The sequence below is a fragment of the Halichondria panicea genome, chromosome 6 (genome assembly GCF_963675165.1).
Source record: "Halichondria panicea chromosome 6, odHalPani1.1, whole genome shotgun sequence".
NCBI lineage: Eukaryota > Metazoa > Porifera > Demospongiae > Suberitida > Halichondriidae > Halichondria > Halichondria panicea.
In genome coordinates, this window is record NC_087382.1 from 3,659,952 (window position 1) to 3,685,463 (window position 25,512).

Sequence of the window (25,512 nt, forward strand, 5' to 3'; positions counted from 1 at the left end):
TCTAGCAAGTTTAGTTTTGATTTTGCTAGCTATAGTTTTAAGTGCCCATAACTTGACTTTGGAAGGTCCAATTTCATGTAGGATGCGTTCTGTAGCTCTAAGGGAGGTCTATTTATCAAAATGGGGTGTGTTTAAATCATGTAGGCCAATTTTTTTCTCTTGTCAGATTGAAATGAAGTTGCTTCAAGAGTCGACTGGTAAGATGAGAGAACTGGAAAGACTCGGACTGGCTCTCGACAAGAAAGGTACGATGTTTGTGTGCATGTATTATAATAGCTGCTTAGTAATATGACCTTAATTTAGAAGTTTGTACTGTACATATAACACTACATATTTTTCTTTATAGTGGCTCGGGTCAAAGGTCAATCTGATGCCACCATTGGGGTGAACTCTCCTCTCACTCCACAAAAGAAAATCAGTGTTTTCACAACTAGAGAAGCGAAAAACTTTCTCGATGATATTTTCCGAATTCTGCTGAGAGCGAGGAGAATCCTGTCAGCCTCGTATTGCATTGGATACTTCATCCCTGATACAGATGAGGAGGCCCTGGGGGCACATGAAGTATTGCAGGTGAGGGCAGGTGGCTCATCGTGACAGCAGATTATGGTGTATGGAGAAATAGTGAAGTATTTCTTTAAACGATCACAACTTAAATGTTTATCTACTTGCGAAATATTCCATTTTGGTAGAATTTACTACGTGTACCATTGCATTGTCAAGTGTAGCAGCGTTGTCTAACAGCCTACTGTAATAGCTAATTTAGTGTGTCACTTTCCAACACACACTAACACACACACGCACACCCACACACACACTCACACACACACACACCCCACACCCCTCAGGGAAAACTAGAGGAAGCAGTGGAGGTTGTCTCGGAGATGGTCAATAGACAATACCTCCAAACACACCACGCTCTAAAATGAACGAAGCCGCTGGAAACATCGACTACCTTTGTAGCGAATATCTCACCGAAATGTTCGTGGTTGCGACAATCGCCGATCTGGCAGTAAAAGAAGCAGAAAAGCCTCCACCTCCGCGTGCCACCCTGCCCACTCCACGGGAGGACAGCCCGCCCCCTCGTATGGGGGTGATTCCCCTCGGCTTTGGACCAGACGTTCCCGACCAACCGGAGAGAGAGGCGCTTCTGTTTGATTGGTCTATTGAATCCCGATGGAACATTGCATATTTTACGAGTACCAGAAGAGGAGTTTCAATTTCTTAGGGCCCCAGCAGACTAATTAGCGTTATGTGAATGTACTTGTGAACTACATGTATATAATAATTATGAGTATTCTGTTCAACAATTTAGCTGTGTGTGTATGTATAAACATGTTATTTTTCATGTTGTTTGCACAGTCATCATTTGTCATTAAAAAGGCACCTCTCCCCGAAGCAGCCATTGTGATCAAACTCTGCAGAACCACCCCCTTTCTATGTTTCGTAACACGCCGACCGTTTCATATTTTAAAGACAGAATAATCACTATTATTTATGATAATAATTATGCTAGACTAGCCAATTAGCGTTAATTGCAATGGTGTCTCATACCCCCCCCCCCCCCCCCACTCAAATATATACCCGAATCATTTGAACACTAAAAGCTAGCTGCAAACAAAGCACTGCATGTCAGTCGTCACTAGCCTGTTTTACCATAATATTATAGTTAGAGAACAGGCATTTTTTTATATGTCTGATAATACCCCCTGCATGCATGTACATGTACCCTATGATTTATTCATGAACATGCATGCAGTCACATGTGTAATGGAATTCCCCTTACACACAATAGAGGGTGTGTCTGGAATGTCTGTGGTGAGGGTATTCATATCATTCCAAGCTTCCATTCTCAATATTAAACTGCAGCCTACACACATCTCTGGTTCCTATAATAATGGGACAGGAACAGTCCAAAAGTATGGGACAGGAACAGTCTGCTGAGTAAGTGATCGTCTTACAGCCTAACATTTTTATTGCTTTTAAACAGGAAACAGGCCAAGGAGTTATTGAATGCTGCTGAGAATGGCAATGTAAGCAAAGTGAAGTCCCTGCTGGCACGTGGGGCCAACCCTAACTACCCCAAGTACTATCTATTACACATTGCTTGTCGTAATGGTAACCTGGAGATAGTGAAGGCACTTGTTGAGGCTGGAGCAGACACTGGGAGATGGGATGGTTTGGGCAGGTCTCCAGTTCATTATGCAGCCTTGTGGGGTCATAAGGAGGTGTTGGTTTACTTGATCAGGGATTGCAAGTGCAGCGCTGGTGAGTAGTTTTCCATTCACTAGCAGTTGCTACATAACTCCCCCGGCCAACCCTATATATAGCAATTTTTCACATTGCAAATATTTTTGTGGGACTTTAATATCAGTTTAATTTGTAACGAATACGGAATACATGCATGGCTTGGGCTTCTTAATTTTGAATGAGTTGGTTATGTACACGAACTATGCGTTCGAGGCCTTGAGGGCCTGGCTTAGGGATGGACATTTAGTTCCTTACAAATGCACCAGTCCTGTAATATTTAAATATTAGTGATACCAACATTCACTTGTGTATAGATACCAGGGGCAATGACAATGATACTCTACTCCACGATGCATGCTTCCGTGGTCACCTAGATGTGGTGCAGTACTTGGTGGAGGAGGCCCACTGTGACATCAGTGAGTGTATCATAATTTTGTCTGTCCCTGTGTACATATTGTTATTATGAACACTTTCAGATGTACGGAACAACTACAACCAGACTGTACTTCATGCAGCCTGCTACAGTAACATCCTATTTATAATTGGTGAGTCGAAGTAATTAGAGATTATAGTAACTACATAGCCCTAAAAGTACTTGTTTGTAACAAACCAGAAATAAGAGTATATGCATGTAATAGATATAGCATGGGAGACCGAGTGTTTTATGGAATATACATGTACAAGCACAAGGGTGAAGCTCCGAGGGCGAGTTGCTTGTATATTTCAATAAAACACGAGGATTCTCCTGCTATAATATTATGCAGGACGACCCCTTACCAAAACGTGTAATAAGAACACGGAAGGAACTGTATGACTTTTATTACATCCTTGTAACCTATATAAAATTATAAGATCCTTACAATACAGTGCATGTATTATTATAACCAACTGCATTCCCGTTCAATATTGTAACTTTAGGTACGACATATTCCGGTTACCTTGAAATGGTGCAGTACTTGGTTGAGAAGGCTAACTGTGACATCAGTGAGTTTATTTAAATGTAATGTGTATACAATCTCTTGACCATTAACACATGTATGCAGATGCAACCGATGATGAAGGCAGAACACCCCTTGACATAATTAAAGGGAGGAGTGGTTGCGAGGACATTGTTGACTACCTCAAGACTCGACAAGAATCATCTAGACAACCAGGCAAGTTATGAAAAAACATTTCACCAGCATCCTAAATAATTGACATAGCTATACATTATAAAGAGATTAGTGATGTGCATAATGTTATGTTTACACGACTCAACAACTGTTACTCATGGCAACCAGGCACGACGTTATGAACATATTTAACCGAAATTGTTATCACGAGGAATTCCTAGTAAATTGTTATCTGAGTACATTTTCCTCAATGAAGTAAAAAATGTCATGCCAGCAAAGGCTTCGCCATGCATACAGTAATTATAACTATACTTTACCATAGCTATATATAATTTTATAGTCAGTCACATTTACTTCCTTGTACATTCATGCAGGAATAGATGGTGTTGGGAGTCAAATAGCTGTTCCACTCACACAAGACGAGGCTGATGCTCTGCAGAAGCTTCTCGAGGGAGCACAAGTCAACATTGGTCATCCCATTGTTGCTGGCACCACCACTCTGGAGGAAGTTCAGCAGCTGCTTACTCAGAGAGGACTGGAGATTATGGCCGACGACCTCAGGACAAGACTCAGACTAAGTAAGCTTAAAATTACTATTTTTAGTGCTTATCACATGATCTCCAGTCCATCAGTTTAGCTTAAAGTAGTCACACGACCGTGATTTGTAATCTCCACACTTAACTGATTACTTGCCGAATGGTTCTCGCTAAAATTTCAATGTTTGTTATTTTTCATATGATCAAAGTAACTTAATCTCTACTAATTTCTCCATAATTATAGTTATGACTGAGCAACAAAGAAACCTCGAGATACTCAACAATCTAATGACAGATGAAGACACTATCGATGTTTGCTACCCAAGGCTATTTCTTGTTGGGCCGCCATCTGTTGGCAAGACGACCACACTCAATCGACTGCTGGGGGAGTTTGAGAACATTGACTCTGCTGGAGACAAAGCCAAGCTTAGAAGCACACTGCTTGCTAACTGCAAACAAATACTTGCCTTCGTTAATGAAAACACAGCAAAATGGTTGTCATCTAAAGATGTTGACGAAGAAACAAAGCTGTTGTTTGGCTACTTGCGTGAATCTAAGTCTGAAACCACTCCTAACAAAAAGAGAAGCATCGCAACCTCAACCGATTCTCCTGTATTAATACCCAAGCAAAAAACTCGATCTAGACATCCCACAAAAGGGTTTCCGAAAAAAAGCAGATCACCACTACACCAAGCCACAGCTACTCAGCGTACAACAATAAGTCAACCAAGAAGCAAACTACTACCAATAAAATCAAAATTACAACAGCTAATAAAGAATGCTGACTATTCCAAAATGGCCGATTTCCTTGGCGATATTTTACTGAACATTCACGACATCGGAGGTCAGCCAGGCTTTTTGGAAATGCTACCAGCCCTGAGCACTGGTCCGGCCATGTATCTAGTGTTCTTAGATCTCAGTAAGGAACTTGACAAGCTGTACAAAATACCTTTCAGTCGAGATGGTATGGAAATTATTCCCTTCAATTCTGTTCACACTACAGAAGCCACAATCTCTCAAATCCTCACCTCTATTGCCAGTGTCCATTGCATCTCAAGAGATCCCACTCCTCTTATTGATGTTGGCAGAGCTAGTGATGCTCTTAAAGAAAGAATTAAAACATTTAAACAAGTTAAACCGGTAGCAGCCTTGATAGGCACACACAAAGACAAGCTGACCGACCCCGAGAGACAAATCAGCGAGAAAAATGAGGCACTTACAAAAGTTATCAATAAATTCCCCGAAATTATTATTTCTCCAAGATCAAAACAGCAGAATATTGAGCACAGCGAACCTATAGACGGAGCCCATACACAATCAGGTTCAAAATCTTGTTTCTTCTCAGTAGATAACCTCAATGGAACTGAAGTGTCTGACATCGGCCCCGTTCGTAATTTCTTAAGTCGAATAATTTTGTCTCGCTTCAAAAATGCTTCTCTTCCGATTCGACCGAAATGGCTCATTTTTGGGTTGCTTCTTCGAAAACAATTTCAAATAGCTACAATTGAAGATTGCTTTGAATTAGGAGAAATGCTAGAAATGCAGAAAGAAGAAGTAAAAGTGTGTCTCTGGTATCTTCACAATTGTGTTGGTACGATCCTCCATTACACCAACGTACCTGGTGATGACGGTTGGCTCAAGGGTCACGTGATCTGCACTCTTCAAGCTATCTTTGATAGTATCAGCCAGTTTATTCTTCTTTCTATGCGAACGCTTCACTCAGGAGGTCCAGTTACCGACTACGAGCAAGCCGAGTTGGTTAAGAAGGGACAGTTCTCGATCAAATCCATTGAGATGTGTTGCAGAAACGTGGAAATGTCTGAACTTATTCCCGCAAAGCATCTCATTAAGTTATTGGAGCACGTCAAACTTCTGTCCCCGATATCTCATAAGGATAAATCATCAGTGGAAGTTGTTCGCACTACCTACTTAATGCCGGCTGTTTTGGAATGTGCTTCACAAGAGGAGCTGGCGAACCCACCTCCATCAGACACCAATAACCCAGAACCACTCCACATCACGTTCAGCTTTGGTTACGTACCAACAGGAGTCTTCTGTGGGCTCATCACTCGACTAGTTTCCCAAGGCCGCCATGGAATACTCGGATTGACGTGGGAGTTGGTGGAAGATGGTGTCAAGAGAAACTGCGTCTCTTTTCTGATTGCGAAATCAAATAAGATAACGTTAATATCGCATGAAAGAAGTTACGAAATACGAGTTACTCGAAATCACGCCCGTCTCTCCCTGCACGACCTTTGCACCTATGTTCTCTCGGTAGTTCTCTACACTCTCACGAGCATGTACGAGCAGCTAGTCCCACAAGTGGCGTTCCAGTGCCCATGTCCTGGTCACAGCTCAAGCAGAGATCACAATTCCTTGTGTATTCTGACAGAAGATGTATGGATTCAGTTTCTGTGTGGCAGTAATCCCGTTACCTTGAGGAAGGAGCAGACAGTTTGGCTTGGAAAGGTGTGTGTACAGTTAGCGTACGTAGAATTATGTTCATGTGTTCTTGCATAATGTTTCCATTCATTCTACAGACCAAGAAGGTTGGTGAGGAAACTAAACTAGAGGTGCTAAAGTTTTCTAAGGATAGTTTCTCCTTTCACTGGATTAAAGAGGGTCAGATCAAGACAACTGATGATCGGCCCAACACTCTGAGTTTCCCGAGTGTGAGAGAGGAGGACTTTGGTCACTACCAGTGTGAGGTGAAGGATACAGCTGCTGGGAAAGTGCTCCTCACTGTCTACAGAGCTCTCTACAAAGAGAAGACAAGTCAGTTAACTGAGTATGATTAAGGATGTACTTACTTTTAACATCACATTTACTTTAGATGAAATCTCTACTAAAAGGAATGAAGAGCCAAAAAGCTATGACACTACCAGTACATCTATTGTAAAGATGCCATCATCAGGTTTGATTGTTTCTACGAACTGTTCGACAAACACTGTTGTTCACTGATCACTCCTATATAGATGAGGGGTCCCTGTCATCAGAAAGGCTCCAATACTCAGCAGATCCAGTCCAGAGAGTTGGAACTACATCAGCTGGTGAAGACAATCAAGTCTGTACTAGAATATTAGGTATATTTCCTGAAGTAGCTATGTATGTATGCATGGTTTTAATGTCTGTCCCTCTACAGGACCACACTCTAATCAAGTCGCTCTACAAGAACTAATGAGGCGATACAATCTGACTGACGAGCAGCTCAACCGTGAAATAGTGGACTCCGATACTCCCGTAATGGCCTTACATTTTGATGATGTGGAAATGTATTCAATTGCAATGGGGCTAGCTATTGCTGAACAAGCCGATGTGAAAGAATCACGTGGAAATCAAGCAGCCATGTTGAAGTGCCTGCAAGTCTGGAAAGAACGTGATCCTTTTCAAGCAACTTACAGAGCTCTACTGGATATCGTACTGAGATTGGGGAAAGGAGAAACAGCTGATAAAATCTGTCAGCAATTGTCCCAACGTAAGTACATGTGTATCAGTGACCCTCCCCCTTTTCCTCTCCCCTCTAGAAAGCAACGAGTATAGCTATCCAAACAGTTTGACTGCAATCACACCTTCTATATAATTAATTTTTACAAAACACCTGCATACATAATTATTTCCACTTTTCCTGATTGCAGATCGTACACTGGACTGATGAAGTGATTACACATGCAGTGTGTCGGGTTATACAAAATACTCATTAGAATAGATGTGCGTGCTAGCTAGCTGTAAAATAGCTATCCATTTTTAATTTAGTACTGCATGGACAATCGATTCCCATTAGAGACGTCATGATATGTTTCATTATTTCAGAAACCCATTGAGAGTTTCATGTACATAGTTTTAAGTTGATTATGACTGTCTATATTATCATTCATGACTGTTTAATTTTAACGATTTGCTTGCAAATGTTAGTTTACTCCTCTATAAGCATATCATAATTAATTATGGTCAGCTCAGCAGATTTATAATTTATAAATTTGTTCCTCCGCCACCATTACCAATTAATTAGCAACACTTCACTGCAACATAAATTTGCCAGGAAAAAGAATACTAGTACATGTACTGCAATTATTTATAGTCTCAAGTATTCAATAAACCTCAAGTCATGCCACCAAATTTAAAAAGGTGCCAACAATAGCAGCTATAATGCTATATAAGGTATCTCTGTTTCTGAGCAAAATTGGCGAAAATAATTATCATCAGTGCTAACTAACTCTACAGCCTACAAAGTCCAGTCTCTACAGACGGTTACCATGCCAACACGCTGTGTGCTAGCATGCCTAAAACATGTTTCAGTGTGAAATTGTTCTTTTCCACTCTCAACGGAATGTTGTAGTCCCACAGTTCCGATGCTGTAACCATGGGAATGGTTTCTATGACAACCACAGGGGATTGATATTCTTTCCAATTCTGCGATGGTTGCCCAGAAATATCGATATTTGGGTCGTTATGACGAAAGTGCTCCTTAGGTCCAATGTAGTTAGATTCTATTTCACGATCAGGTTGCTCTACACGAGGATATTGAGGGATAGTGGGGTTAAAATATCTGTGGTCGGAGGTCAAATTCCAATTATCTTGTCTATTAATTTTAGCGTTAACTCTTGTAGCATTCGAAATGACGTCTTTGGTAGCTGCATCGATACGAGGGTTAAACTGATTATTCCGAGCCTGCTGCTCGTCAGGATGAATTAATAAAGAGACTAGAGGGTTAAATTGTTCCAGAGACGAAATAGCGTTTGAGTGGTTGTCAGGGGTCAAAAGTTCAGGCAATGTAAGAACAGCTGTTAGATTGAATAACAAAAACAGTCCAGGGTCCAAATATCCGTTGCTAAGCACGTTGCTAGGCACGTTGCTTGGTTCGTTTGATGTGATATTCAAGATCTCTGATTTGCGAGAAATTTCTTCAGTTTGAATTTTTGGATATTCATCAAAAATGGGGTGTCCAAAATCGTTCTTAGTTATAGATTTTAGTGAGGAATTTTCAGGAAGATTTTTCTTTGGATCGGAACTCGAAAAAGTTTTCAGTAATGGCTTCAAATTTGACAGATCAGGTGGTAGCTTTGAGTGGTTGTTAAACGAAACAGGTGGGGTCGCTTGGGGGTCAAAAATGGCCACGTTCGTAGAGAGTTCGTTGGAGAGGTCGTTTCCGAGAGACATCAGGGGACAAAGGTCGTTGCCAGGTGGTGTGGGGGTGGAGGCAAAGAGGGTAGCAACACACATCAGATAGAGCAGAGCACTTCCACAGGCAACCTGGAGTGTGGGAGTTATTGTGATGATCTTTACCACACAAACAAAAATGCTAACAGCTAAGTCAAAATTATTTTGTAGGTATGATGATCTTTACTCGAATAAATCAAGTATGATGGTCGAATAAATCAAAGTATGGACGGGTATTTTTGAGGGTATAAACTTTCGCAGATTTAATATAATTTTCACCGGAATAGCAGCCTTGTCGCAGCATGCAATATTTGCGGGTGCATGCTTAATCAGTGAAAACCACGAACATAAAATTAATTATACCCTCGAAATATCCCGTTATACGGTAATTACGGCCAAAATATGGTTATGTAACATTGCGATGGAAACACATTATTTTTTATGCTATGTACGTAGCTTCGTTTACTATACCTTAGCAGTGGTCTTGGAGGTGGTGGCCATGTTATCTGACGCCCCCCACACAGCGCAAAGGTCAGTGTACGAGAACCACCCCCTCTGACACGCCTCGTTAAGTGCAACTCTGTGAGTGGGCGGGACAAATAGCAATGGTAGCAATAAATTTAATACAGAATAATTGTTACCTACTTCACTTTCTCACACACCACCCACACACTCCACACACACCACCCACACCCACACACACGTACCTCCCTTCCACACTTCTGACAAACTGGTAATACTCATCCATAGATACGAACAGCCTCCAATCCTGCACGATAAAACAACAGCAGATCACATGACACAAGCTCGCATACCCATTGGTCCATCAAACTACAAGCGCAACTTATGACAAGCCATATACATGTAGATCATTCTCTTTCTATGCTTTTAGAAAATCAAAACATAAATTTTTTGAATTTAATACTAAAGTTATGGCTGTTCAACTACCCCCTGCCCCTCCCCCTCTTCCAGCTGCCATAACTCGAATTCCGTGGATCCAATTTCAACGATTTTATGGAAAGAGACCTTTCAAATGGTGTCCTCAAAATTCATATTTGAGAGATAAAAATATTCGCCAATTTGGCCGTACCATGGTCCAAGGCCAAAAAATGACAAATTATGGCTCCGATGAAATTTTGGATTTAGAAAGGTCTCTTTCTTAGCTTTCAGAAAATCATAACACATTTGAAATTGGATCAACGGTACTCAAGTTATGGCAGCTGGAAGATTACACCCCCCCCCTCCGCTTACCATCTCTTTTTCTCTGTACACTCTAATGTGAAATTCATTTGATGTACTTATTGAATTAGTATTTGTAAAGATGATCATGTCATAATAACGAATGTTTCACATTTCTCTCCCAGATGCACGCATGCTATCGCTAAGTAACAGCGCTAGTTATAGTGACAAAAGATTAAGAATTAGAGACCACACAAAGAAAAGAATTCAATGAAAGAATATAGCAAAATGTTAATAATTGGGTAGTTTATTTTACACATCTGCCGTACACGTACGTGTTGCCAGGCAACAATCCCACTGTGGAAATCATTATAATAATTTGTAACATGTTTTCAAACAAACGTCAACATAACGAAAGGATTTCACACATTAAAAATGTGATTTGAATATTTGAATTGAGAGGAATATGAAGTTATGCGCAAGGCTTAAGGCAAAAACACGGAAATAACAAGTCATAAATAGTAATAATGATCAAAGAAAACGTGACTAGAAGCTCTTATAGTTGCATTTTATTGATCCTTGAGCAACCGTATATGTAGCAGTCTACACACACACACACAACGCACTGATTTTCTACATAAAAGCTTAAAAAAGCAAGCAAAAGCCAAGAAGCTTGAACTTGCAAGGACACACACACACACACACACACACACTACCGTATGCGCACACAGAAGCATAACAACACAAGCTCCAGTATAAACGTATCGCATGTCCTGTACATGTATTTAGCTTCAGATAGAGAATGAACCATGACTGAATAAAGAATTTTTCTTAATGGGTAAGAATGCCACAATAAAATAAATACAGGAGTGTTGTGAAAGCATGCATTACCGTGGCGACACTACAAGTGAATGGGCCACCCTCAATATGTACGTACTGATGATACAAACACGGAGATCACAAGACTTGCGTACAAGCAACAATAGGTAGTTGATAGAAGTTTTTGGTCATGCAATAAACAAACAATGGATCTATTATGGCAACAAGTTTAAATGGCGGACATGCCTCTCCTAACTTAGATGTAGTTTACCTGAACTAAGATCCGGTTATGGCGAACTTCTTTTATATATTGTACTAGTTGGGAAGTTCTGAAGTAAGAAATAAATTTTGCAGTGCTCTGAGGGAAGTCTATCAAATGAGGTCAGAAAGGAGGACAAATTAGGCGCTTAGTTTAATACGGTGGCCCAACATTAATTTGCCGAAATAGTAAGTCTATAATAGTCCTAGTATGGCTTCATGCATGCACTGTGTACACATGCACATGTCTGCTATTACACTGAGACAACACATGTCGTATATCGGGTTTCGAACACGAGGTTAATTGATTGCGAATGACACTGTACAAGCATTTCCAACTATTGTGAATTGCATGTAAAGCATGGGAAATTGCATGCACTTTGCTCACTCTTTGCGAGTCTTTCGCTTGTGATTTATGCGAAAAGTCGCAATTTGAGAACCACGCAATGGAAACACGATATACAATACTACACTGAAACAACCAACACACACACCTTCTAAATGACAAAACAACGACAGGTTAGTGTTACAGTATAGTCTGCCCCCCACTCCACCCAACTGTGTATTGCCTGGGGCTATCTGAGCATGCACCAACTATACACATGATTGCACAACACAACACAGCCGATACTGACAACAAAACCAGATACATTTCATCACATTTGGGACTACTTAAAATAATAGGCTCACACAAGACCGTGTATAGACAATATTATTGTACCGGTACTATTCTAATTAAAGGAGGGGCTATTAAATTTCAGAGACGCACCAATATTTGAGGGCAAAGATAAGAGGCATGATATGATATCCATGAACCCAATAGTCTGTGCAAAAAAATATATCAGAAAATGGTTTCGATCCATCGACCTCTGGGTTATGGGCCCAGCACGCTTCCACTGCGCCACTCTGCTATATGAATGTACATATTGGAGATAGGGAGAGCTAGCTAAGTGCGATCAAACCTAGTGAACTACGAATGCGCAGAATTTGACCTTTGTTAATCAGTTGGGAAGGAGTACACTACATGTTTGAACACAAACAACAACTTCCTAGAAAATTGAAATCCAATCGCCACATTCTCCCAACAATGGTAGTAGAGACATGCCTCTCAGTACATTGCAACGTATGTACGTGTATGGAGATCAGTGATGCCTGTCTGTTGTGGTGTCCTGTAAGCAGGAATGGCCCCAAAGTCTCTCCATGGAATGTGTTTGGACCTGTGTTAGCAGGCCACCCTCTATAATACAGCCACTGTTGGTCTACCCAAGGAGCTACCACTATGACAATACTACAGTTGGCCTAAAACTACGAGAGGCACTTAAGAGGTCATGACCAGAAATATGCAGAATGATTGAATCATCACTATAGCTACATACATGTACAATACCGAACGGACGTGGAAGTAAATATCGGGACAACCTCCACACGTAATGTTGATTCAAGAATGGACGGTATTTAGCTCCCAGCTGCACTAATAATGACGTTCAGCATGTACTACGGTCTTATAATAATTATTATTATCATGATTATTGAGAATGTGAGTGAAACATACCAGAAGATGCCCACTTGCGTAGGTAGCTAAAAGGTCACCGTAATTGACCTTACGAATCAGATAGGCAACTCAAAAACATGTCAAAAATATTTAAAAAATGTTCGCCCCCCCCCCCCACACACGCAGAGCAAATTATGATAATTACGCACAACGGTATGTATGCATGTATGCATGTTATATAATTATATCTATAGTTTAAATATAGATATTCTTCATGGGTAATTGTACTAATAGCGTAAATCAGTGATAGTGGACCTAGTGTGTGTGTGTGTGTGTGTGTGTGTGTGTGTGTGTGTGTGTGTGTGTAATGGTGTATGAAATTGGCCGATAGCAGCCTCGTTAAAGGTTATGGATAATGATGCTATATCATCATTATCCATAACCTTTAACGAGGCTGCTATCGGTCAATTTCAATTATCACAATGAACTGTATAATTGGACAATTGGTGAATGAGCCTTTTGAAATTTGAACTGACTTAGCGGTTTTTAATTTGGTGTCTCAAGCGTCTATACTACAACAATGACGTTGTGTCCACTGGAAAACTTTAATTTGGCCAAATATCTCCAATCGTCAAATTTTTCGTTCAAGAGTGGAAATGGTAAAAGATTATGACGGTTTATTATGTAATGTAAAATTAGTATTAAAATGGAGTAATTGATTGAGCCATCTGAAAAAATTAAAATTCCCACTGAAAAATATATCGTATTTTGAACGAGTTGCTATAGAAACAAGAACATAATTAGGACATGGACTACATAAACACGGAGATTATCGTGAATATCTAATTACACGCAATTAACGAAAACAAAATATGAAAATGTGGGAAAACATTCGCCACACAAATTGCTCAACTATAAATGGAAGTCAACAAAGAAACAAGAGATGGGAAAAGGAATAATTTCAACGATCATATTTCAGTACTTAAGATCATGGGGTTTTAATGAAGTATTTTGATTGGACGACTACAAAACCACACACCTGTCGCCAGAGTGGCTACACACAGGAACGTATATTACTCATTAATAACATTCACAGCACGTACAGATAATTAAATCAATCAATTCTCTAACATTTTTGAGTGTAGTCTAGTTATTGTCCATCAGACTTTATGGCAGTACACCTCCGAGGCCAAAGACGAACAAATTAATTTGAATGTAGTTGACAATAACTGTTATAATAGCCACTGGAATGAAAACTGCCTGCTACCTAAGCTATCTCACCTTGGATATAACTAGCTAACAGTCTCATAAACTATTGAAAAGAAAGCTTGTCCGTATACAGCATGTAGCCAGTGCTAAGCTTCTAGCTCTACGCTGCTAACTTGTCCATGTCCAAGCAGTGAGCCCCACCCTTCCTCCAGCCTTCCTGGTGTTTAACAAGCCCCACCCATCTGTTCTGCCCTTGTCAACAAGTGTCTATATCTAGTATAAAATTAGTGCGCCCTCAACGCTTTTTGTTGATGTTGCAAAGATTCGCCAAAACCCTGTTGTTAAACCCCACCCAGTTGGTACGATACAGACCCTTACGTGAGGTACATTACAGCATAAAATAATCATACGCACTCTAGTTACGCTTGAGTAAATGACACTTAATTCACAATAATTGTTTTTTAATTGGAGAATTAATAAATTGCGTGTTTAGGCAATTCCTGTAGTTTACAGAATCTATGACACGTAATGTACATCGTACTTCCCTAAAAATTAATTGCTGACTGTACCCCCCTCCACACACACACCCACCCACTCACACCACACACACACACACACACACACACAACACCACCACCCACACACCCACACACACCCACACACACACACACAATCATGGTTCACTGCAACACAAACTGAAAGTCCGCTGAAATCATATAAACAAGACAAACATGCAGAGTGCATTCTCAGACTAACAACAATAGTCTAATAGGATCAGCAATTAGCCAGTCTGGACAATGGACCACCACCTTACAACACACACCTTGATGAGGTAATAGCATATCAGTACACAACTGCCCACGCTACAGTATTAGCAGGCCACCCTCTGGAATACAGCCAGGTTAATGGGCCCCAAAGTACTATAGAAGGTAATTTTCGTGGGGTAAAATATTCGTGGTTTTCGTGGTTGAAGCACTGACCACAAATATTTTACCCACGAATGAAGCGACCTTGTCTACCTTTACCTGCAGTGCAAGCAGCAACCACGAAAATATTATCCACAAAATGACTAAATACTGCTCAACCACAAATATTTTGTCCCCCGAAAATTACCCGCTATACGGTATCCATAGCATGTGTTCGGACCTGTGTTAGCAGGCCACCCTCTTATATCAATATCAGCATTAACTCACAATTGCTTGTAAGAATCTGATTTCCAAGTGATCTAGTCGATTGCGTGGGGTGGAGCCTGTGTGTGGGCAAATACATCAAAGGGAATAAACCACACCCACTACAACACATCAAAGTGAGTGTGCTAAAGCTAGCTATGTACAAGACTGCTGTGATGTGATTGAGAGTGAAAATTAACAAAATAGACAAAATAACAATAATTATTGTAAACATCAGACGCTTCATCTCGTCATGTACACATTAACGAACCGATGGTGGAAAAATCCGTGTTAGTGAGAGCTTCCATTTCCCCTTCATCGTTGAGGAACTTTGATGCCACCAGCTGCGAGGAAAATAGATGTTTATTTAGTGACACACACACACGTTAGAATGAAGATCTAAAGGTCCCTGGTTCGATCCCGGGTTTCGGCATTTTTTATATCTCTGGGTTGGCACGCACGCACACACACTAAAACAGGACACAAACAGTCTACCTAGATAATATGATCAACCTTACAGCACACACAGCGATTAGTAACACACACACAGACATAACTGAGCAAGTTTTGTTTTTATTAGCACTTGCCAAGATAATAGCTAAGGTTACCAAAGGTTAGGCTCGCTACTGTTTCAGACTCCACACACAGATTGGAATGTACCCCCCCTCTAGAAACATTGACATCACTAATTAGTACGCTACCATGTAGGAGGTTGCATCATCAGCACTGCGGTAAACAATATTGGTCATTCATTACCCAGGGCAATGCGTGCAGGGATGTGCCTCCACTGGTCAGTGGTGGTGGTGGTTGGTACTAACCACCTCTAGACACAATCAACCACCTCTTAGGCAAGTTTACCACATAATAAGCTATAAAAATGCTGAATTGAGATTGAGGTTTGAAAATAGCACTTCGAATATTCCGGGCACACACATCCAGCTGCCCATTTTAAGTGATTGAGAATGCCGATAAAAATACACACATAAGACTGTGATTGTGTGTATCCATCTATTGTGTACAACGTGTGTATAAGTAACCACATCCATTTCCCACGTTACATCTTTACTTACTTAAGTTGCTTCACAAGACCATTACAACAGTGAAGCCTTATTATTAATTGGTTAATTTGCAGCAGTAACGAACGTGTCAGCTCATTTAATGCTGAACATACCTCGTCAGTCAGTCAGTGGAGTGATAGTCACTACAAACATTCCTAAAATGTACTGTGTCTCATGACATGGGGAAATATTAGCAAGTGTTAGAAGCACAGCCTTCAACAAACATGACCTCATCCAAACACTGTACCCATGCAAACACGGTACTCATGCAAACACTGTACTCATGCAAACACGGTACCTACCTACTAGTGGAGCCCACTTTAATGGCCACTCATGAAGAGAGGCTAACTGCGATACCAAGGCCAGGTCCCAAATGAACAGTTTGTGTACGTATAAAACAACCCCTCAACAAAGGCCACCTCTGTATAAGAGCCGACACATTGTTCCCAAAGGTGTTCGTTATAGAGGTACTATGTATGTTTACTTTGACTGCTCGTAACTTGAGTCGGGAAGATCCGATTTCAGAAATAAAAAATGCATTCTGTAGCTCTAAGGAGGTCTATCTAATTATGGGTTTAACTTGAGGCTTTTAATCTGGCCCAAATTTGCTGACACAGCACAGGTGTATCGTCTTCAAATTTTAGCCGATTTTTTGCTAGCTAACTGGCCATAATTTAAGTTTGGAAGGTTCGCTTCTAGAAAGAGAAGATGTATTATGTAGCTCTAAGGGAGATCTATCTAATGGTGTGTTTAGATCCATGATTGCTAATTGACCAAAATAAATACATCCCTTCCACTAAATTAGGCTATCAATTAAAACACACATTATAGCATGTACACAAACATTCGCTCGTTAACTGGCTAATCATCACAAGACAATTGCTCATCAAATACCAGCTAGGAAAACAAGTTGTAATGGCTTCACAATTCCCAGAGCTACTGTAATTGAACTGCGAAGGTTTCTTAGCAATGAGGGGACTATGAATTTTAGAATAATGTGCAGCGTCAATAGATACTTGTTAAGCAAGTTAGTGCTGACAATAGCCAATAACAGGATACACTCAGCATGAACACTAGAGTAGGGGTACACACATTAATCTTGCAAACATAGTATTGTAATGAAGGGCCCCTCCTCCAATCAACAGGATACACTGAGCACGAACACTAGAGTAGGGGTACACTAGCAGCCCTAGTGATGAAGGGCCTCTCCTCTTCCAATCACAGGCCAGTAGACTACACATAAAGACTAGAGCTGCAGTGCTAGTAGAAGGGCCCCTCCTCCAATCAACAGGATACACTGAGCACGAACACTAGAGTAGGGGTACACTATTAAATCTTGCAGCCCTAGTAATGAAGGAGGGTCTCTCCTCCAGTCGCAGTCTACATGTAGTAGACTAAACATGAAGACTACTAGGGGATGTGCCCACACTGGTCAGTGGTGGTGACCCTCTAGACCACCTCTCTTAGGCCTAGTTTGCCACATGTTAGAGATTGAAGAATGAAACTAGCCACCACTTTTGAATATTCCGGACACATCACTGAAGTAAGGTTTTGCAATAAATTGACCAATACGAATACTGTGAGCCTGAATATAATAATTATAAGCACAGGATGACATTGTATATAGGCTGCAAAATTAATTACAAAATAACTCTCTATTCACGTTAATGGACCTACAGTATCATTACTAGTAGACAAAGAACACATTATTAATAAGCTATCAGTCAACGATTGACCTTTAGGTTGACCCCATTAACCCCGCAGCCACTCTTGTGGGGTTACATCAATGGGGTCCTGTTCATTTCGTACATGACACCACGCACGAAATGAACCACACACGAAGCATAAGATTACATTAATAAATGATACTACAGCGTAGGTCAGAAGAATAGCATCAAAGGATGGTCACTTTAGGGAGGGCTCTGGTTCTCACCACACCAGGTATCCATGGCAACACAATACAGGTGTGTTGCGTGAACCCACCGGACACACAACTTCTACTAATTGCGCTAATTAAAAGTTAAAAGCTTTGATCTGCTCTAAATGACAGCGGTGAATGAATCTTTGAAAATGCAGCTGATGAGAATGGAGCCACGTTGAGACTGTGGTATAGAACGAAAAACACAGAACAGACTGAGAGTCTACGCTGTAACGAACTATGCCCATAGAAAATTGACTGGTCCCTTACTTAAACCAACGCCCTAGACCACTCGGCCACACTGCCATATAGAGAGAGCTCACTGGCTACAGTTCTATTTGCGTTGAGAGGTTATGTGGTCAATGTATGGCTTCAAGTATGCTTTATGTGGTTGAGGTGCCTGACTTTTAGCTGGTTGTTTACCGCCATATAGATAGAAGCGCTTTTACAAGGAATTCAACGGTATATAAAAACTTTGAATTTCAGGGAAATATGACAAAGTTATGACACTTTATGAGGGAAAACTCAACACAAAATGAATAGACTTGCACACTTGCACATTGTGGAAAGCAACCGTCTCTATTAGTAATATCAAGAGTTCATTAGGAAGAGTACGCAACTCCACTTAAAACCACAGGGGGCGTACTCTTGATAATATTGATGAACACTACACAAGTTGACGAACATTTTCGGCTTATTGAAATAATTATATACATGTACATGTGGTGACATATCGTATAAATGTGAGCATGGAGTCAAAATATCTTTGTTTTCGGCTTATTCAAATGTAGGTGACATACAGTAAATAACAATGTGACCAACCAGGTCATGCATGACATGTACGTCCATAACATAACAACCTTCAGTGGACATTCTGAAACTTAAACATAACATCCTTCATTGGAGATATATTTATATAGTCGGAAGCAACCCGTAATTTTGTTTACGTTGAAAACATTTAGCTTCTAATTTAGCTAATTTGGGCAAAATCACACCACCCAGCAACACCTAATTAAAGGACAAGTGGAATTAAATTGAAACGAAATTCCTGACAATCTTGAGCGAATTCGATTAGCGATCCCTCCATGCCTTACAAAGGGAGTATAATTATCCCAGTAACGATCTTGACTATGGTATCCCATGGAAGGAAACACAAAACATTTGTCAACAACACAATCATGTAGGCAGCCTTTTTGCAGCATGCATGCATGCGATATTAAATTCGTGGGTATAAAAATGCTCGCAATGCATATACTATGATACTTATGATCAGCAAACACCGCCATTTTATACCCTCGAAATATACCCGCTATACGGTACCTACTCGACAGTAGCCATTTGCATATAGAGTGGGCCTACACACATATAAGAGACGGCTCACCATGGCAACGAGAAACAGTTCCCTTGATGAGAGAGTATTGAAGAAGGAAGGGTTGGAGAGTGACAGTCGCTTGATATAGAGCAGAGCCAGAATCACAGAGCAAGGGGAAAACCCTCCCTCCCTGTGTGTGTGTGTGTGTGGGTGTATGGGTATGGTGTGGGTGTGTGTGTGTGTGGTGTGTGTGTGGGTGTGGGTTAGTAAATGCTAGTTTCTCATAAAGTAATTACTGAGGAATAGCCATCTTGTATCAACACCTCAACCTGCAGTGATTTCGTACCTACTAAGATCCACAATATATCCAGTCTTCAGTCTCTTACTGTTGGTCTTACTGGGTATCACATTCAGTACGGTGGACAGTACAAGATCTGTAGAGGAGGGGTGGGGTAGTGGGCAGAGGGTTAATCAAATAAGTATATTGCTTGCAGACCCAAAATACCGTAATTTAAATATTTGATATTTGTAAACATTTTTTGCTTTTTGAAAGATTGACTCTGAACTTCAACGACGTGTGTGTGTGTGTGTGTGTGTGGGGGGGGGGAGTACATATAGTAGGTGGTGGGGTGTGTGTGTGGGGGGGTGGGTGCATGCAGTAGGTGGTGGGGTGTGTGTGTGTGTGTGTGTGTGTGTGTGTGTTGTGTGTGGGGGGGGGGGGTGCATGCAGTAGGTGGTGGGGGGTGTGTACAAATGCTCTCTGCCTTACAGTAATTACTAATTACTAGCATGCACACTGGTACACTGTATCCAAGGCAAGTACTAAAAATGTACTGTCAAATAAAACACACACACACAAACACTTCACAAGGGAAGTTTTGAATACACTTGTAATAATCATTGGGCAATGACACTATCGCTAATTACTAAGTCACATGATTACTCTAATATTAACCGGTTACCTCGATCAATAGCTAGCTAATAAAATTCTAAAATCTAAACCATCTCATCCAAACTCTTCTCCCCTGAACATGGTTGGGCTTCTATATGCATAGCAGTATTCTTAATATGATACATACCGGTATGGTGTTACATTGCAAGGATGTTTACTGATACAGTAGGAAAGGAAGTCAGTTATACAATCATTAGTCACATGGCATAATATACTTATACACACAGGCGCTAGGCAAGATCAGAACATAACAGGTAGGTGGGGTGGATTGCCCAAACTAGATTTCGAGGATTTTATCTTCGAGGATGAGGTTCTATTTAAATGTTCGTGTTTCTGGGTCGATCCTCGAAAATAACCAGCTAATAATTCTTGTGAGCCAATGGTACAATACAGTGTCACAGTGTGTGTGTGTGGTGTGTGTGTGTGGGTGTGTGCAGAGAAGTGGTGTAAGTGTTGTTTGTTGTGTGTGTGTGCGGTATGGACCACGCCCACCTACCATTTAGGGGCAGCGAGCTTCCGTTGTACTCGTCAACATCATTGCTCATGTATAAATGTTTCTTTACTCGTAGACTTTCTTTAATGGACACTTGAGAAAACGCCATCTTGAAGCAGTACGCTTAGTCGTTCGGGGTGATATATAACTGAGTCCTAAATCTCTCTGTACTAGCTAAAACTTTGGTTACTTTATTAGCGATTTTAGAAAGTAGCCATCTTTTTTGCTAAAGCAGATACGCCCACTTGACACTACCGGCATGGTGATGATGTCATCATGACATGTGACAGATATACGCCCCCACTTAGTGATGATGTCATCACAACACCAACGACTTGTTGCTAATTGTACAACAGTTCATACTGCGCATGTGCAACAGGCAACTGAGCACCCGTTTTATGTGTGCAGCAGTATAATTATACAAACAAAATTATCAACTCAACAATAAATAATTATATATAGTGCAGAAACACTAGCTTAGTACTTGTAAACAAATTTGAATACACAAAAAAATTTGCTTTTTATCCTGCGCAAACAGATGAAAATAATGATTTATATATACAATGTAATGTAAATTCATGTACTGATCGGGATTACTTGGTGAAACTGAAGTTAGTTAGTGTACGTTTCAAAACGTATGTAGTGGGTACTGACGTTATAATAATTAAATGGAGTTTAAAAATAATGAAATGAATGATAAACTGAAAAGTTAAGAAACAGAATGCCTTTTGGATGGAAAATAATACCTGAAACCTGATTTGGACTATACTCTAAATGTTCTGTTGCTATGCACATATGTGGTACATACTCTGACTCTCAACCACCTCACACGTTATATCACAGCAGAAATGAAAACGACAGTCTCTCTCTTCTCGAACTAAATGCGTCACTTTGACAATTTCTTTATTGCATTGTCGGCACACTTTTTCACAGCTGTCTGGCCCATTAGTGTGAGGCTCACAGATACGACCCACCACTCCTGTTGACCCGAGAATGGGGTTGGGAATGCAAAAATCGTAAACACCTCTGAAAATCAGGTCGTTTTCGGTGAAACTCGAACAAACTCCGTTTTTCTTGGGCACCCAAGAGCTCACCGTATGACCGTTGGATTCGACGTGGCAAGCTGAACTGAACTTCTCTTTGATTTTGAGGGCAATGGTGTCAATGTCTGTTAGTGGACTGTAGCAGGTCTTCACTGTGCATGTGCCAGAGACCCCGTGACATTTGCATTGAGCACTTGCGTCTAGAACAGAAGCTCGAATAATCTGTGTGAATGATGAGAAGAAAATAAATAATAGTAAAGTCTGCAAACACAGAACCAAATTAGCTAGGAAACAGCGGATATTGCCCGCACACCCACACACATGATGAGCCCTACCTGACTCAAATGACACTATCTATGGCAGAGAATTGGCTACAAACAAGAGAAACCTTGCCACTAAAAGATCATGCTGACTTTGTTGAATATAAGGCTCTGAGGACCAACTGTATCCCAGCAAATTAAGACTAAATTTGGACATATAATAGCATCAATGATCTTAGGCCTAAATCACCCAAGGAATGATAATATCACTGCCTAGCTTGTCAACAAGTTAGATAATTATTTTGTGGTTCTAAAAAAATCCCTTTTGTTATTGGCCGTGGGTGCTGTTTCGTTTAATCGATGGCGCAAAGTATTAAATACTTCGAATAAACGTCCTCTCACACACATACACAGACATGTGCATTCAGTGCTCCGTCGACATAATTAAATAATTAAGGCTGGTAGACTCAAATTACCACAAATATGCAATAACATTTTTCGCTCAAAACAAACAGCACAACTAGCAAACCCAGTGAATGAACACCTGAACTAGCAGACACACAGGAAGCCATGCAACTCGAGTTAACGACTATTATTTATGTGAAGCTATTTTTTTATACGTGAGGTTACCATGGAAAAACGAAAAGAATTAATTAATTAGGGTGTCACCTATGTTAATTAAGTGCAGTCCCACAACACGTAGCATAAGGTTAGTGACAACACAAACAGAGGAAGTCCCCCCACCCACTCCACCCCCACACACCCACTCCTCCCCCGCACACACACTTACGTTTTTGGTTGCCTTAATGTTGTGATCAAAAAGCTCGTCCTTCAGGTCTTTTCCTTTTTTGGAGTCTCTCAATCGCAGAAACTTCTCGGCCACTTGTATTCCATATTCATCAGAGCAGTGTTTTAATGTGACGTCCTCTTCCACAGTGGTAGGGCCTTCATCACACGTGCATGACTCCAGCTCCCCCAGGGCACAAGCTTGTGTGACAGTGTGGGCAATGACCGCCATAGACAGGGCATACACATAGGCACTCTCCTTAAAGACTTCTGTAATGAGTGATGCGTGTGTGTGGGGGGGAGGGAGGTTAGCGCATGATCTATGTCAAAATGGAACTTAAAAAACTTATAATCATAATAACGCTTGGTTACCATCCGTATTGGTATACCGACACATGGAAACAAGCCACATTAAAAGATCCGCATAACGACATATGGAAACCAACCATAACCACGTTATAGTGATGGTTGATTTTAGCCTTAGTTACAAATAGTTGAGGTCAACATCTATTGTCATTCACTCAATCAAGAGAGAATTTGAGCAATGCGTATACAAATGATTAGCGGTCCTAATCTGTACTCCGGGTCAATGCAGGTTGTGGCAAACAGAGGCCAGTGCTGACATCGTACTATGTATGTCCACTGTGGGAGGTCTCTACACATTCCACTCTAAAGCAATTAGTAACTAACTTGACACACCTAATCTCAATCTCACTCAAGCAATTTCTAGTGTTACACTTTAGGTACGTAAGTACTTAACCATTTATTGGGTACAAATTGTAGCTTGCCAAAGAGGAGATAATGGTTTATTTTTAGCCGTAAAACTAATTGTTGCATTCGTTTACTCTTATTTAATGTATCCCATGATATGAGGTAAGGTATGCCTATCACATCATTGAGCATATGGAATATTAGATAGATATCAAATAACAAGACCTGCGTTCCTATGTACACAGGGTCGGAAGTCGAATCAATCGGAAGGATTGTCTTTACAATTATCATAACATTGAACGCTAGCTGTTTAGCCAGGCCATTAATTAAAGGTCACATTCTGAGAAACGAATGCTGTCGGATTATACCCTCGCCTACCTAACTTGGTAAAATGGAAGGGAAATTTTAATTGTTGAAATTGAACAAATTATTCGATGAATTTATTATTACGAGGTTATGTTAATAAATTATCCTTCTAGCAAATGATTTAATAATAGCTACCGACTATTTCAAACGTATTTGCAATGTAATCAAACGTAATTAAGTCTTGAATTATTTATCATTGAGTAGCAGGTGTTCTAGTTGAGCAAAAACAACACATTCTTAACCGCTCCAATTGTTCCCTAGTTGCGCACACACACCACCCCCAATCTGTGCGTTTGTATGACCTCTTAGACGCCACGGAAACAATGCACCAATCGGATTAGGCTAGCCCTAGCTTAATTATACTGACAGAGCTAGAGATCTAGATGTCTGCTTTAGATAGCACATTCTTCAGTACATTGTCGGAATTGATTCATGCAGCTATCACAACTCTTGGGTAATTCCTGGGAGCCAAATGTGTTGTTACTATTCAATGCAACGATGCATTTTCGATAATAAAATTAATTATAATAATACGGGAAACAAGAACTGAGCGAAGAACTTCTATTGGCCTAATAATCGTTAACACAATTAAGCATGGCTACGAATAATATCAAGAAATATGCTATCAAGCTACTTCATTCATCAAGCTTTGCAACCAAATACCATGCTATTTATTTGTTTGAGATGACAGTTTAACGAAGCTTCAAGGGAAATTAAATTCTAACAGTAGAGTTACTTGCTGTATTTATATGCCCATGCCCGCATGCCACCATGGCAACATCGTATACATCATTGGTTGGGGAAATCAGCCGAAAAATACGACCAAACCTTAATTATAAATACGGTTAAAAAAGTTTGTTTAAAGTCAATAGTGCCACATTACACCACAGCTTCATTTGATGAAGGCTTATTATCAGTGAAGCACTGCAGCCTTTCAGGTCCATCTAATCCTTTGTGCTAAACGCTTGGGCCTCCCTTTATCTTGCTACAGATGTAAGAAACTGTTCTTTCTTTACAAAGGTGCTAGCTTAGTTAACAAGTCACTTCAAGGGAGCTTAGTTTGCATAAACAGCAATATCAAAAACATGTTGAGGTACAAGCTAACTACAAGCTGAATACATTCGTAGATGAGTAATTAAAAATATCAGGGACACCAAAATTCATACCAAGATATTCACTATAATTCTTATACACAGTTTACTCACCTCCTCGGGTCACTTTTGGTTCTTTGAGAATGGAGAAATCAGTACAGTTCCAGTGATGGTGCTTGAAAGCTTTTTCGCAAATCTCCTTTCCCTCCTGCTCAGCATATAATAGCAAAGGTAGAAGCTCTTGTTTATCCGTACATATGTAAGCGGCTTGTCGTCCGTTGTCCACTCGAGCGTAACAGTCGGCGAAGTTGAGCGACTTGGGTGCAGTGTAGATAGTTTGTCGT

At 40.5% G+C, this 25,512-nt stretch overlaps 4 protein-coding genes across 4 annotated transcripts in view; 2 read left to right on the top strand and 2 right to left on the bottom strand.

The window, feature by feature from the left end:
• Positions 1-154: 154 nt before the first annotated feature.
• Positions 155-1,403, top strand: LOC135337461 (uncharacterized). The gene is made up of 3 exons (XM_064533401.1): positions 155-245; positions 347-570; positions 846-1,403. Exons 1-3 carry the CDS (start codon positions 173-175, stop codon positions 924-926), a joined length of 378 nt encoding a protein of 125 aa, XP_064389471.1. The 5' UTR covers positions 155-172; the 3' UTR covers positions 927-1,403.
• Positions 1,404-1,874: 471 nt separating this feature from the next.
• Positions 1,875-7,744, top strand: LOC135337437 (uncharacterized). Its single transcript, XM_064533375.1, has 13 exons — positions 1,875-1,941; positions 1,988-2,265; positions 2,562-2,663; positions 2,724-2,792; positions 3,166-3,231; positions 3,291-3,401; positions 3,734-3,937; positions 4,140-6,364; positions 6,436-6,670; positions 6,729-6,809; positions 6,871-6,978; positions 7,038-7,370; positions 7,531-7,744. The coding sequence occupies exons 1-13, from the start codon at positions 1,895-1,897 to the stop codon at positions 7,545-7,547; spliced, it is 3,876 nt and encodes a 1,291-aa protein (XP_064389445.1). The 5' UTR covers positions 1,875-1,894; the 3' UTR covers positions 7,548-7,744.
• Positions 7,745-7,926: 182 nt separating this feature from the next.
• On the bottom strand, positions 7,927-21,173 carry LOC135337443 (uncharacterized). The gene is made up of 8 exons (XM_064533381.1): positions 20,915-21,173; positions 19,813-19,900; positions 19,536-19,656; positions 15,450-15,522; positions 15,203-15,258; positions 9,760-9,821; positions 9,524-9,632; positions 7,927-9,145 (listed from the first exon to the last, which is right to left on the bottom strand). Exons 1-8 carry the CDS (start codon positions 21,018-21,020, stop codon positions 8,144-8,146), a joined length of 1,617 nt encoding a protein of 538 aa, XP_064389451.1. The 5' UTR covers positions 21,021-21,173; the 3' UTR covers positions 7,927-8,143.
• Positions 21,174-21,341: 168 nt separating this feature from the next.
• LOC135337540 (protein Wnt-1-like) overlaps positions 21,342-25,512 on the bottom strand; it is a gene marked incomplete in the record, with an annotated part of 4,917 nt that continues 746 nt past the window's right edge. Inside the window, 3 exon segments of the mRNA XM_064533472.1 lie at positions 21,342-22,176; positions 23,005-23,270; positions 25,283-25,512. Of these exon segments, the coding sequence (XP_064389542.1) occupies positions 21,697-22,176; positions 23,005-23,270; positions 25,283-25,512 (976 nt within the window).